The sequence below is a fragment of the Physella acuta genome, unplaced genomic scaffold (genome assembly GCF_028476545.2).
Source record: "Physella acuta isolate Inbredline_101_S28 unplaced genomic scaffold, ASM2847654v3 ptg000202l, whole genome shotgun sequence".
Lineage (NCBI taxonomy): Eukaryota > Metazoa > Mollusca > Gastropoda > Physidae > Physella > Physella acuta.
The window spans coordinates 251,151-265,536 of record NW_026731721.1 but is presented as its reverse complement, the minus strand read 5'-3'; the positions used below and the strand labels follow the sequence as shown (position 1 = coordinate 265,536).

The 14,386-nt window shown below is 33.6% G+C and overlaps 2 protein-coding genes across 3 annotated transcripts in view; both read left to right on the top strand.

The window, feature by feature from the left end:
• Positions 1-12,506, top strand: part of LOC131937183 (matrilin-2-like) — a 48,384-nt gene extending 35,878 nt beyond the window's left edge. The window contains exons 10-24 of one of the 2 annotated variants that reach the window (XM_059294397.1): positions 485-502; positions 2,674-2,784; positions 5,650-5,778; positions 6,258-6,386; positions 6,962-7,072; positions 7,393-7,521; positions 7,761-7,778; positions 8,194-8,307; positions 8,725-8,853; positions 9,506-9,616; positions 9,953-10,081; positions 10,377-10,597; positions 11,185-11,347; positions 11,636-11,838; positions 12,400-12,506. In XM_059294397.1, the coding sequence (XP_059150380.1) occupies positions 485-502; positions 2,674-2,784; positions 5,650-5,778; positions 6,258-6,386; positions 6,962-7,072; positions 7,393-7,521; positions 7,761-7,778; positions 8,194-8,307; positions 8,725-8,853; positions 9,506-9,616; positions 9,953-10,081; positions 10,377-10,597; positions 11,185-11,347; positions 11,636-11,817 (1,694 nt within the window). In that variant the 3' untranslated portion in view covers positions 11,818-11,838; positions 12,400-12,506. The remainder of the gene's footprint in view (positions 1-484; positions 503-2,673; positions 2,785-5,649; positions 5,779-6,257; positions 6,387-6,961; positions 7,073-7,392; positions 7,522-7,760; positions 7,779-8,193; positions 8,308-8,724; positions 8,854-9,505; positions 9,617-9,952; positions 10,082-10,376; positions 10,598-11,184; positions 11,348-11,635; positions 11,839-12,399) is intronic. The other variant, XM_059294398.1, reaches the window with a different exon arrangement.
• Positions 1-14,386, top strand: part of LOC131937182 (fibrillin-1) — a 67,457-nt gene that overhangs the window by 24,491 nt on the left and 28,580 nt on the right. The window lies entirely within an intron of this gene.

Genomic DNA, 14,386 nt, shown 5'->3' with positions numbered 1-14,386 from the left:
ATCAGTATGAATCAATCAGACAACTATTTTGATTTGTAAAACAAATATTTTTTTTTCCTACAGACATCAACGAATGTGCTGTAGCGTTTAACCGGCCGTGTCAGCAAGTGTGTACCAACACACTGGGCAGCTTCACGTGCTCGTGTGCATCCGGGTATGTGGTCAGCTCCACATATCCTTCCAAATGTGTTGGTGAGTCGGATATTTCTATTCATTTACAGCAATCTATAAGTGTTACATTTTTTTTAAAGATCTTAAAATGCAAACAAATATACGTGAAATCAATTGAAAGCATCAATAAAATGTATGTAACAATTTTTTTTTAAACTATGATTTAAACCTAAAGATTTTGCTAAAACTAAGTTTTTGTGAGCAGTAACTGTCAAAATAACTTGTTAATAATTTGTTATTGAATTGACATTTTTATTTACAAAGAGAACCAGTAAATTAATTGTTCTTAATTTAATATTGAATTTTTCTTCAGTGGGGACTGTACGAAATGGTAAGTTTACAGTAATGAAATTACTATTATAACCTAGATGTGAATTCATTAACCTATTTCATCTCTCCTTTATCGTATACCGGAGGCGTGAAGTATTGCAATTGTGCGCACAATTTAAACCGGAAGTTGTACTTACTTTGTATCTGTTATCCAGAGGCGTATCCAGGTTTTCTTTGTAGGGGGAGCGAAAAGAACAAAAAAAAGGCGCAGAATTTTTAACAAGTTCTGTATAAGTGTATTTTACATATATATATATATATATATATATATATATATATATATATATATATATATATATATATATATATATATATATATATATACTAGCTGTATGTTATTACTTCGCTATGTTGTAAAATAAATTGAAAGTAGCACTCTGAAGAAATAAGAAAAAACAAAATGTAGGCCGACAAAACAAAAATTGTATCAATCTAAACAAAAACAAAAAAATATACACACACTACAACCAAAAACTATGAACGTAACACAATCTATTTTATAATTCTTGTAAAATAAAATTCCTAGGAAATTATTTAAGACAAGTGAAATAGGGTAAATAATCACTATCTTAATATAAATATGTATATATCTACACATTTAATTGTAAATGTCAAAACAAATAAATAATTACTTTAGAATATAATGAAATTGTTTAACACTATTCGTGTTTACAAAATATTTTTGTCTATAATCAGAATTTAATATATCGTCACCATAAATGCTAAAGTATTACAGCATAATGAAAGTTTTTAAAATCAGTGTTGGTATAAAACCACGCTTTTCGATATAATAGAAAACCATTCGGAATAACGTCCTACATTTAACTAAATATTGGTCTTTTAGTTCAGGTCATATATTTTTAATTAACTACTGCTTCTTTGTGCTCGTTAGAGATAATTTGTTAACATAGTGATAGGTATGGGTTAGATCACTGCATTGATCACACACCTTTTTACTGGTAATTGCAAAAACAATATTCACAGAGTTTTACGTTTAAAAAGCTAATTTTCTGGCGGCATGGTACTTTGGTACATCATTACGCGTTTTTCTACATGTACTTAACAGATCAGTTCGGGGTGGGTAAGGGGGGGGGGGGTTCAACTTCATTCACCACTGTCCGGTTACTTTAGGTCAATTATCCAACCCAGTGTATACCTAGGTGTGACATTAATGTCGCTCTACACAACTGTGGTGGTGAGGTGTGTGTGTGGGGGGGGGGAGATAACCAACTCAGAGTGAACATAGCGTCAGTTTTTAGATTACTGTTCTAAACATAAATCTATATTACACAAATATATATTACACAAATATATATTACATAAATAGATTTAAATAAATAGCAGTGGTATTATGAAATTTTTTTTTTTACAGATGGGTCCATGGGGGAGGGGGGTTGTAACTGTTTCATATAATTTGTAATCGTAATCACTATCGCCCAGACTGTAAAAATACTACTACTTCATCGTGATGACGTTGTTGACTTTGTCAAAATCTCTCCACCACTACGCAGTTTGCTCATAAGTAAATTAAAATAGAGGTGCCATATCACATGTATTTGTTTCTGTATTGTATTTTTTTTAAATTAATCACACGATTCAAACTGTATATATATAAGGTAATTATGTGTGAAGTTTTATGTATAACATTTTCTAATTCAATTATTCGTATATTCGTAAGCAAATACATTATACAGTTGCCTTAAACTTAACACCCCTCTTCCCAAGTGGTACTACCCGAGGAGGTTTTTTAAACATTGCAATGCATCATAATAGTTAATTTTAGAATGGCAAACTGATGCAGCTGTTAATACGTGTTGTAAACGTAGAAACTACTAGACTAGTACAATAATGCTTAATTGCTGCATGAAAAGAAATCTTGTGATTTACATAGATGTGCCGACCACAAATATTTTTTTAACAAATATCATTGTTTAAAACTTTGAGTTTAAAAAGTTTCCAAAAAGGCGCCAATTTGCTGAAAATGGCCAGAGGGGGAGCGGCGGCTCCCCCTGCTCCCCCCCCTGCGTACGCTACTGCTGTTATCCGAAAAGACAAACTTGGGTTCATTTCAATCAGGAATAAAGTTTAATTCATGTTCAAATTTATAAGGGAATAAATAGTCTGATGTGCGATATATTGAAAATGTTATAATCAGGATTTGTTTTGGTGTAGATTGCAGTTCTTCCCCTTGTCAGCAGACGTGTACAAATGCAAACACCGGTTATAGCTGTTCTTGCATGCCGGGATATGCTGTTAGCGCAACTGATCCAACCAAATGCCAAGGTTAGATGTAAAAGAAAATAGTCCAGGAGTGTGAACATATTGACATTTTGATTCAACCCTACCCTTGACAACGATAACATATTAAAACATTTTAATTAGCCCACCACTACTAAAAATATTATTACTTAGATCTACATCTTAGACCTCTAGAAAACACTAGCACTAGTTTTTTTACAAAATTTTACATTATGCCAAAACAGATTATAATCGAGATTCTAGTAATTTAGATCTAGAATCTAGATCTATATTTTTAATTATTTTTGCTTGTCCTGGCAAGTTATGAAGTCTACATTCGCCTTTATTTGAAGTTATTTAGCTGAGAAAGACTAAGAAGTAGATTCTAATATCTATATGAGTTCCGTATCAGTATGACTATGAATCAATCACACAACTATTTTGATTTGTAAAACAAACATATTTTTTCCTACAGACATCAACGAATGTGCTGTAACGTTTAACCAGTCGTGTCAGCAAGTGTGTACCAACGTACTGGGCAGCATAAAATGTATATATAGTCAAGGTAAAAAGTTTTTACACTGTAAGAAAACATTTTTAAAATTAGATTTAGATCTACATTCAGATCTATTAAAAAGATAGTTTTTAAAGATACTCTAAAAGTCTAAAGGAAAGCCAAAAGAAAAATAATTCAGTTTATTATTTTGGATGAATTCTTTATTCTTTGACTCTTTTTTTTTATCAGTTTATCAGTCCTACCATTGATAATAATGATTGTAATCTATAAGTATAAGTAATAGTGTTTTATCATAGGCCCTATTATAATTTTATAATTTTGACCACCTGCCTGTATCAAACTCAAGGTTATTTATATATATATATAGATGTATATATGTATTTATATATATATATATATATATATATATATATATATATATATATATATATATATATATATATATATATATATATATATATATATATATATATATATATATATACTAGCGTACCCGACCCCCGCGCGTTTCCGCGGGGATAGATGAAAGTTTGACGAAATATATTAGGATTTCACCAACGCGTGATCAATTATAATTATATGTTCTTAGACGCGTGACCTTCTTTTCTAAAAAATGAGTTATTTAAATGTAAACAATGCCTGTTCTTGGATCATAAATATCAGGACACGGGTTTACCTACACTACCGCATGAAAATCTTGAGTGTACATTAATCACTCACCGAAATATATGGTAGAACACACTTCGGTGTCCGCCTCTGTGTCAGAGACGTAGAGGGGCGCTCTCAGGGCCCCACCCCCCGATTACACTACCGCATAGGCGCGGCGTACGACCCCTGGCTCCTTAAAACTAACAGGCGCCATCGGCCAAATAGCATCCTGTTAATAATGATGCAGATTTCGTCATTCGCTAAAGTGACACAAATGAACAGGATTTTCTTTCTTTTACACGTAAAAAAATTATTTGACGTGTTTTTAAATATCAGTGTGACTGATGCAATATGCTAGCGTTACTAATGGTCTATTATAAGATGCTCGATCTCAATTTCTGACTGGAGTGTCTAATAATAGATGCTTATTGCATCATTCGCAAAGTAACGAAACTCTACAGTAGGCTCCTCAGATTCAAAAAGTTATTTTTTCATCTTTAGCAAGGTGACGAAACTGTACAGAAGGATTTCCTCGCGTTACAAAGTTAATTTTAGAAGCCTGTTGTAGTTTTACCGCTGAATATAGTAGTACCCCTTACTCGCTATGCAGGACGCTCGATTAACGTATGCTAAGTGCCAACTTAGTCGCTCTAAGACTCTGGGCGCCAAACCGTGTATTGACGAAAGTTGTACCCTATATGGCGCCCCCCGTAAGAAACTTAAGTTTTCTTTTTCGCAGAAATATTCTCGGGAGTATTCTCATCTACTCCCTAAAAATTCATGGCACTCGGATGAACCGCATCCGAGTTTTATTTTTTATATTCCGTGTATAGAGAAAAAAAATCGCTCCCCCAACGGGGGGCGCCGCCTTTGCAATATTAAACAATATTTTTTTATAAACCGTATATTGAGAAAAATCGCACCCTCCCGTGGCGCCGCCCTTGCGAAATTAAAAATGTTTTTTTACAGAACCATTCCCTAGAGTTTTATAATGAGCTCCCCAAAGTTTCATGCCTATCGGATAAACGGTGTCACTGCATTTCACTTTTATTATTTTTATATACCGTAAATAGAGAAAAATCGGACCCTCCCGTGGCGCCGCCCTTGCGAAATTAAAAATTATTTTTTTACAGAACCCTTCCCTAGAGTGGTATAATGAACTCCCTAAAGTCTCATGGCTATCGGATGAACGATGCCAAACCAAAATCGACTTTTATTTTTATATACTGTATATAGAAAAAACAAATCGCGCCCTTTTGGGGCGCCACCCCTGCGAATTTGAAATATTTTGTTTTCGCAGAAACCTACCCAGGAATATTCTCAACAACTTCCCAAAGTTTCATGCCTATCGGATGAACGGTGTCACTGCAATTCACGTTTACTATTTTTATATACCGTATATAGAGAAAAATCGCACCCTCCCGTGGCGCCGCCCTTGCGAATTTGAAATATTTTTTTTCGCAGAAACCTCCCCAGGAATATTCTCGACAACTTCCCAAAGTTTCACGGCGATGTGATGAGAGGTGTAGTAATGCATAAAGGACAAACAAACACACACACATAAATTGCTTTATATATATATATATATATATATATATATATATATATATATATATATATATATATATATATATATATATATATATATAATAGGCGTACTTTCTTAACAATAGCTTAAATTATAACAATCATAGACGCAAATATTATCTGAACAATGTTCCCATTTAATTCTAAAATGATTGCAGACATAAATAAATGCAACAACCCAACAAATCCACCATGTGAGCAGATATGTTCCAACACAATTGGAAGCTTCACTTGCTCATGTAGATCAGGATACACAATCAGTGCTACAGATCCCACCAAATGTGTCGGTAAGTCTCCTGAATAAATCAAGTAGTGTTACATTACTGTTTATAACTTAAAACTGCAGAATCACTGTTAGAATTGAAATCTTTTTCTGTAATGCCTGTACCCAAAAAATGACTAGCCTTATGGTGTAGGAAATTGCCCTAACAAGTATTAAATCTTATTTCCTGGTACTGCTCCGGTTATTAAGCAGATATAATTTCTTCTATGTATTGGTAAATAATGTATGACGTAATTTTTATAAGTTATGGGAATTAAAGATTTTTTATTTGTTACATAAAATGATTTTGAAAAAATTAACATATTGATTTAAACTTATTTTACTTATAAATGTAACAATAGAAACAATGAGAAATTGAAAACAAAACTAGATTGAGAAATTGAAAACAAAACTGGATTGAAAAAGTGAAAACAAAACTAGATTGAGAAAGTGAAAACAAAACTAAATTATATAATGGATTCACCAATAATAAAATGTGGACAGATATCAATGAATGTGCCAACACAGCCAGTCCTCCGTGTGAACAGAACTGTGTCAACACACCTGGAAGTTTCACCTGCTCGTGTAGGTCAGGGTTCACTACCAGCACCACAGATCCAACTAAATGTGTTGGTAAGTTACTCACAGGTTGTTGGTTCCTAAAGTTTAAAGTAGCCCATCGCAGTTTATTTCTCAAACCTCATTATATAAAGTTTGATATGTCCTACATAACAGTTGACTGAAATTTTGTTTTGGCCTTTAAGTCATCTAATGTTGATAAACTTTTTCCAAAAGTCCTTGTATTTAAATTATTTATTATTGTCAGAGATACACATTAAACTCAAGTTGTGATTAGTGAATGTAGTGAATTTTTTCTGTTGCCAAGAGTAAGAATTGTTTCCTGTTAAAGTTGGTAACACATTACCTAGGAACTTTTCATAATTACCCTTATTAATGGTTCATGTAGATTTTTAAAGATTTTTTTTCTGCCATCTATTCCATAAAGTTAACATAACCCTGTATTTTATTACAAGATATCAATGAATGTTTGAGTTCCCATAAAGTGAAGATAACCCTGTTTTTGATTACCAGATATCAATGAGTGTTTGAGTTCCCATATAGTGAACATAACCCTGTATTTTATTACCAGATATCAATGAGTGTTTGAGTTCCCATATAGTGAACATAACCCTGTATTTTATTACCAGATATCAATGAGTGTTTGCGCTCCCCTTGTCCACAAATCTGTACTAACACCATTGGGAGCTACAGTTGTTCTTGTCGAAGTGGCTATGTATACAGCAATGGAGCCTGTGTTGGTAAGTTTATTAAACAACTTTTAAAAATTCATAATTTATGGTGATGATTCAAGTGTGTTTATGTTGTTATACTGTCTTCAGCTCATGTATTTGCTCTTACTAAATTAAAACTTTATGTTTATAATTTATTCATCTTTTTAGTTCTGTGTTAATAAAAATAAGACCATGATATTAAAAACAAGAATTAAACTGCTTTGTGATTTCAACAGTTTTGCCATTGCAAACATTTAACTTTCAACTTATGCTGTTTAACCTTTGTTAACATCAAAGTAAACTTGAAATTTGCACTGTATAACCTTTGTTGACATGAACTTGTATAGATGTCAATGAATGTGCATCCACTGTCAACCGACCCTGTGAACAAATTTGTGTGAACACAGCTGGAGGCTACTCATGTTCCTGTACTGCTGGCTATGTTGTTAGCGCTACTGATCCCACAAAATGTGTTGGTAGGTTGGAACATAGCATAAATTGTATTTAGGTACACATAATAATTTTATTGTTTAGCCAAGTTGGTTTTAATGTAGTCAATGGATTCCTATGCATTTAAAATAAGCCAAATTATATTTTCCTAAATTTATTTTATTTTCTGGCTACCAATAAATGCAAAGTAAATTTTTATTATTTAATGTAGCCTAACTGTATTTTTACTTTTATTTTAACGTCATTGTCTTTATTTAAATATCAGTACAGACAGTAAGAACAGGTAAGGATGCTGTTAATTTAAAGTCTTCAAAATTAGAAACTGGATTACAATTTATAATAAAATATAGTGGATGAAAATAATATCAACATAACCTTCTTACTATGTGAGGGCGTGGTCTAAGCAGTAAAGCTTTAGCTGTTAACCCAAAGTATCGATTTCTTATCTGGGTACAAGTCACTAGAACGTCCCTGAGTCCACTCAGCTCTGAAGGGTATCTAATTCATGTTAGGGAAATTAAAGGCACCTGGCAAAGTGGTGACCACACATTCTTTTCATATGCCAATGTCAAGAAACAGATGAACTCTACTTCATCTGTCAATAGATCCCTAGGTCTAAAGAGCATTCTTATCTTACTTTATGCTTCAATTTGTTCTACTGTGAAATAGGTGGTCCATCCCTTGATTTACTCTAACAGGTGACTGCAGTACTTCCCCCTGCCAACAAACCTGCACCAACACTGCCACAGGCTACACCTGTTCCTGCAGGACAGGTTTTGCTGTCAGTGCGACCAACTCTTCAGCTTGTCAGGGTAAGTTTTTTCTTACTGCAATTTATCATCAAACTCTCAATTTATTTAGCTTCCAAATTAGTACATTTTTCTCAAATTTTAAACTCATGTGACCAAACTAATTTCAAACTAGTACAAAGTAAAGTAAAGTTCCCTTTTTGAACCTGACGGTCTATGGAGCAAGTGAAGCAAGTCACCTATTTCTGTGACCTCTGCATATAAAGTGATTGTTTTGTAAGCGCTATACCCAGCCAACTTTCCCTAATGTGGGTAAGTTATTCATCAGAGCTGGGTGGACTCATGGATGTTCTACTAACTTGAACCAAATTCAAACTCAAGACTTTCAGGTTAGCAGTCTACCCCTCTACTGCTAGGCCACGCCATCTCTATTCAAACTAGTAATACTATAAAAATAAACAGTACTTATTTATTTTTCAGATATCAATGAGTGCAACAGCACCCTTGGCTCACCTTGTGAACAGACCTGCACTAATACCTTTGGCAAATTCGTTTGCACCTGTAGGTCTGGCTTCAGTGTTAGTGTGAGTGACCCAACCAGGTGTACAGGTAGGTCCTCTTGTCCTGTTTAACTGTATTAGGTGTACAGGTAGGTCCTCTTGTCCTGTTTAACTGTATTAGGTGTACAGGTAGGTCCTCTTGTCCTGTTTAACTGTAAGAGGTGTACAGTTAGGCCCTCTTGTCCTGTTTAACTGTATTAGGTTTACAGGTAGGTCCTCTTGTCCTGTTTAACTGTATTAGGTTTACAGCTAGGTCCTCTTGTCCTGTTAAACTTTATTTTCAAAAGTCCTTGTATTTAAATTATTTATTATTGTCAGTGATACACATTAAACTCAAGTTGTGATTAGTGAATGTAGTGAATTTTTTCTGTTGCCAAGAGTAAGAATTGTTTCCTGTTAAAGTTGGTAACACATTACCTAGTAACTTTTCATAATTACCCTTATTAATGGTTCATGTAGATTTTTAAAGATTTTTTTTTCTGCCATTTATTCCATAAAGTTAACATAACCCTGTATTTTATTACAAGATATCAATGAATGTTTGAGTTCCCATATAGTAAAGATAACCCTGTATTTTATTACCAGATATCAATGAATGTTTGAGTTCCCATAAAGTGAAGATAACCCTGTTTTTGATTACCAGATATCCATGAGTGTTTGAGTTCCCATATAGTGAAGATAACCCTGTATTTTATTACCAGATATCAATGAGTGTTTGACCTCCCCTTGTCCACATATCTGTACCAATACCATTGGGAGCTACAGTTGTTCTTGTCGAAGTGGCTATGTATACAGCAATGGAGCCTGTGTTGGTAAGTTAATTAGGTAACTTAAAAAGTGAGACTCATTCATGGTCTGTTTTCAAGTCATCATGTTATGATGATGATTCAAGTGTGTTTATTTTGTTGTACCTTCTTCAGCTTATGTATTTGCTTTATGTTTAGAATTTATTCATTTTTTTACTTCTGTGTTAATTATAATAAAAATAAGACCATGATATTACAAACAAGAATTAAACTGCTTTGTGATTTCAATAGTTTTGCCATTGCAAACATTTAACTTTAAACTTATGCTGTTTAACCTTTGATAACATCAAAGTAAACTTGAAATTTGCACTGTATAACCTTTGTTGACATGAACTTGTATAGATGTCAATGAATGTGCATCCAGCAAATCTCCTTGTGAACACAACTGTACCAACACTGTTGGTAGTTTCATTTGTTCCTGTGCCCATGGTTATGTTGTTAGCTTGACGGAAACCACACAGTGTGATATAAGTAGGTACACATTGAATGATTGTCCAGTAGGTAGATCCATTATATTTTACATAGAGCAGTTGTGAAATAAGTAGTCAGATGCATTACATGTGATAATTGTTTGGTTGCAGGCCTAAAAACACAGAAATAATTTATTGTCCTGCCTAAAAGACCTATACTAAACAAAAAATAGGGTGATTCTAGCTAGTCTAGCTATTGTCATGCTTTTTCATGCTCCAAGTAGCCTACAAGAAAACACAAAATTTATGTAAATCGTCATATGTTCTCTCAAAATTAAGAATCTAATTTTTTTTAGTTGTGCCGTGTATCACTTTGGCGGACATCGTCTTCGTGCTGGATTCATCAAGTAGTATTGGTAAAAGCAACTACCAGTTACAGCTTGACTTCACATCCCGACTGGTCTCTCAGTTCAACGTCAGCGAAGATGCGACTCAGTTTGGTGCTCTTATCTTTGGCACTAGTGTCCAGGAGTTGTTTGATTTGAACACATTCAGTGACCAGCAGTCCATTCAACAAGTAAGAGGTTAAACTCTTTGGTAAAACAAATCTATGGGAAAAAATTGGAACCTAGGTCAGGAAGTAATTCATTGATGCAAAAGAAACTTTATACTCTGTTTATGCTAAAATAATAGCAAGGTCACATTGAAAGTTATACTAAATGCGCCTAGTAATAAATTATTATAATTAGTATGAAGTAATAGTAAGTAGTAAAATTCAGTTTCAAATATGCCCATAGGGCAAGCGAGGTAGAGTTTACCTGTTTCTGTGACCTAGGCATATATAGGGATAGTGTGGGCAGCCCAGCTGCCTTTCCCAAATGTGAATCAGGGTACCCATCAGGGATGTTTCGTGGACTTGGGCCCGGATTCGAACTTTAAACTTTCAGGTTAGCATTTGTATGCTCTACCATTGAACGATGCCATTCCATAGATTTTTTTATTAGACTATTACAATTGTTATAAAGATTATGTTTATTTTATATTAAAAAATTATTAGTCACACTTTAGTAAAAGTATCTGCAATGTTTTCAAGACAGTAATGTATTGATGTAATCCTCACAATTTATTGATGTAATCCTCACAATTTGTTGATGAAATTCTCAGGCAATTTTAGCCGCCCCATACATGGGCAGTCAAACCTGGACAAACCTGGCATTAGAGCATGTTATCACAGACGGCATGTTCAGCACCACCTCATGTGACAGGCCACAGGCAGTTAAAACTGTGGTCCTTTTAACAAATGGCATTTCCAATGATCCTAAAAAAAGTAAGCACGACTAGAAAAAAAAATCAAGATTATTTTCTGAGACAGTTTTAAATGTATGGAGGTAGATACACACCCTAATTAGCCATAAACAAGACACTTTTATGTCTAGTACTTATAAAGTTTTTAAAAAATTAGCATACAATTAAAAATAATTGCTACTGATAATAATATTGGTATGTAAGCATGCAAAACAAGTTTTAGCATAATTGATGAAGTTTAAACTATTTATGAAACTATTGTTGTGCTTTTTAAATTGATAGTATATTTAAGATATTTCCCTTTTTCTAGCTGAGCAAGCTGCACAAGCATTGAAAGATCAAGGCATCAACATCATTGCTGTTGGCATAGGGTCCGGAGCTTCAAGCACGGAGCTAAATAAAATTGCCAGCAGTCCTAGTGATGTCTACATGGCTGAGAGCTTTGAGAGCTTAAGCCAAATTCAGCTTAAACTTGCCCAGAGCCTTTGTTGATTGATTTTCTGAATACATTGGGTAACTTCATGCAGTCAGTTTATTCAGTAAAATCACAATTTTTTTTTTTGCTTAAGTAGTAAGGCTTCTAGTAGATACCCTGAGATTTAGTTGACTATACACCATCAGTTCATTTAAGAAAATCTTCAGAAACACTAGCTAACTGTTCAGGATCTCTCTGCATTGTTACCAGTGTTTCTTCCAGACTTTTTTCTCCGGGGGGGGGGGGGGGGGGGGGCACTAGAAATTTTCGGGGGGGGGGGGAGGGCGGACACTGTTAAAAGTATATATTTTCTATATATATTATATAAATTTCATTTCGTTCGGGGGGGGGGGGGGGGGGAGCGGTAAAAAATTTTCGGGGGGGCTTTGCCCCCCCCCCCCCCGAAGAGATGCCTGGAAGAAACTCTGATTGTTACAATAATGTAACTACACACTGTGTTTTAACTGCACACATATAACTACACACATTTCCAGTTATTTTAGAAAAATGTTTTCTAATATTTTCTGAATATGCAAAATATGTTTGATTATTATAATGTTAAAGCCATTCTATAATTACATTTTTATATTCTTTTACAGACTTAGGCCAAACCACAAGAATAGACAATCTTTTTTACAGAGTTTTGATTTTTCTTGTTGGTGTACAAAATGTATAGAAAATAATCAAATAAAACCTATCTTTGAACCTCTCCAATTGTTCCTGCTTTGTTGTGTTTATGTAACCTTAACCCTTTATCTACTGACTGTACTTATAAGTACCACTTTAATTAAGTGCCTGAATTTTTTTTAATTTAACACGAATTTTAAAAATTATTGATGTAATTAATAGTATTATCTACCCTGAGTCACAGGTAGTTGGAGGGATCGATGTTTATTGAAATTTTTTGGTTTGGCGCCAATTTCAATGTCTTGCTGTATCGGTAGTTCACAATTGTTCTGTAACGTTCTCACACACGTTCCTGATTTCGCTTTGTTTTACCTTACTCTTGAAGTTTTCATCCCCAAATATTTTTTATTGGCACCTCCAATAGTCAGGCAAACGCGTTTAGCTTCCAATTATACAATTTTACTAAAATTGTCTATGTATTAGATCGATGTTTACAAGTGGACTTATAAGTACCGTCAGGGCACACGGTCATTTTTTTAGGATTTTTAGGAAATGGCAGATTTTCGAGGTGGAGTGACATAAATATTATTTTGATAATTAATTATCAAAATGTACTCCAAAAAAATATATTTACACATTTATAAGAAGGTTATCGTATGGTTTACCTGAGAAATATTATAATTACATGTTCATTTCTAGTAGTAAAAGAATAACAAGAATAAAGGTAGCAGTTGCACGCTCGTTTACTAGGTTTAGTATACTTCATTTGTATACCAAAGCCTAGTTCTAGTAGTAAGATTTGAATTGTTAGTTATATTTACTGCAATAAACTGTCTTGCCTACAATAACTAGTAATTACGTAATACATATCTGTAGACTAGTAATAGTCCATACTTCTGCATATAGTTAAGATCTATAAGGTAAATTTTAATCCTTAAACACGAAACAGTAGGCCACTTTGGCTATCCTAAACACATTGCGCTCACTTCTATTTATGAACTTTACACTGCAGTGTAGACTTGTCATAATTATACCAGTATTACTAGTGGTTGTGTACTGAATGTTTGTATATGCGGCTCATTGTAAGTAATAGCTATCGGAAGCTTCCAGCAAAAGCATGTCCAGTCCGGCATCCGTTGCTACACCAGAAAGACCACAGACAAGAATGAGGAAGCATAACCTGTCGGCAACTTTTGCTGTGTTTGAGGACTAAGATGTGTTCCAACAGAAAATCCCATAAAAATCGTACTTAAAATATACTTTTGTGCTGTATTTATGTGTGAAATTTAAAAAAAAATGACTGTTATAATGATTGCCATGTTATTAGTTTTATACATTGCATCGTTTGTTCCTGTTTTGTAAAAAAAAATGTTTTTGGAAAAAATGTCCTACATTCCTGACGGTACCTATAAGTACCAATATCTGTTTGGACCATTAAAAATTTATGAAACGAAATTTCCTTCGACATATGCTTTAAATGTGCCAAAAGTAATAGGATAACACACTGTTTAAGAAATAAATTTATTCAGAACCTAATTCCGTAAATAAAGGGTTAAATAATTAATTAAATTGAATGTTCAGGATTCAGTCTCTACTAATCCACATCATAATTGTATAGTCAGTGAAGATAATCCAGGTCAGTTAGTTCAAATGAATCAGGTACATTCTTGATTTAGCTTGGAAATTAAAATATCTACACTTTCAGTGGATGATACAGATCTCATGAAACATGTTAGCTACAAGCTAGGCTACCAAAAAGAAAACCATTTACTACATTAATCTTCTAATTAAATATTTTTTTAGTAATAATTTAATTTGAAATGAGGTTTGTATATGTAGTCCTATATGAATATTTGTAGACCTAAAGGTATTGGGGTGGGTATTTATATATGGTATATTATGTTGTATGAGTTGTTGATGCGTCAAAAGTTTATTGCGTTGTTATAGAGACACAGACTT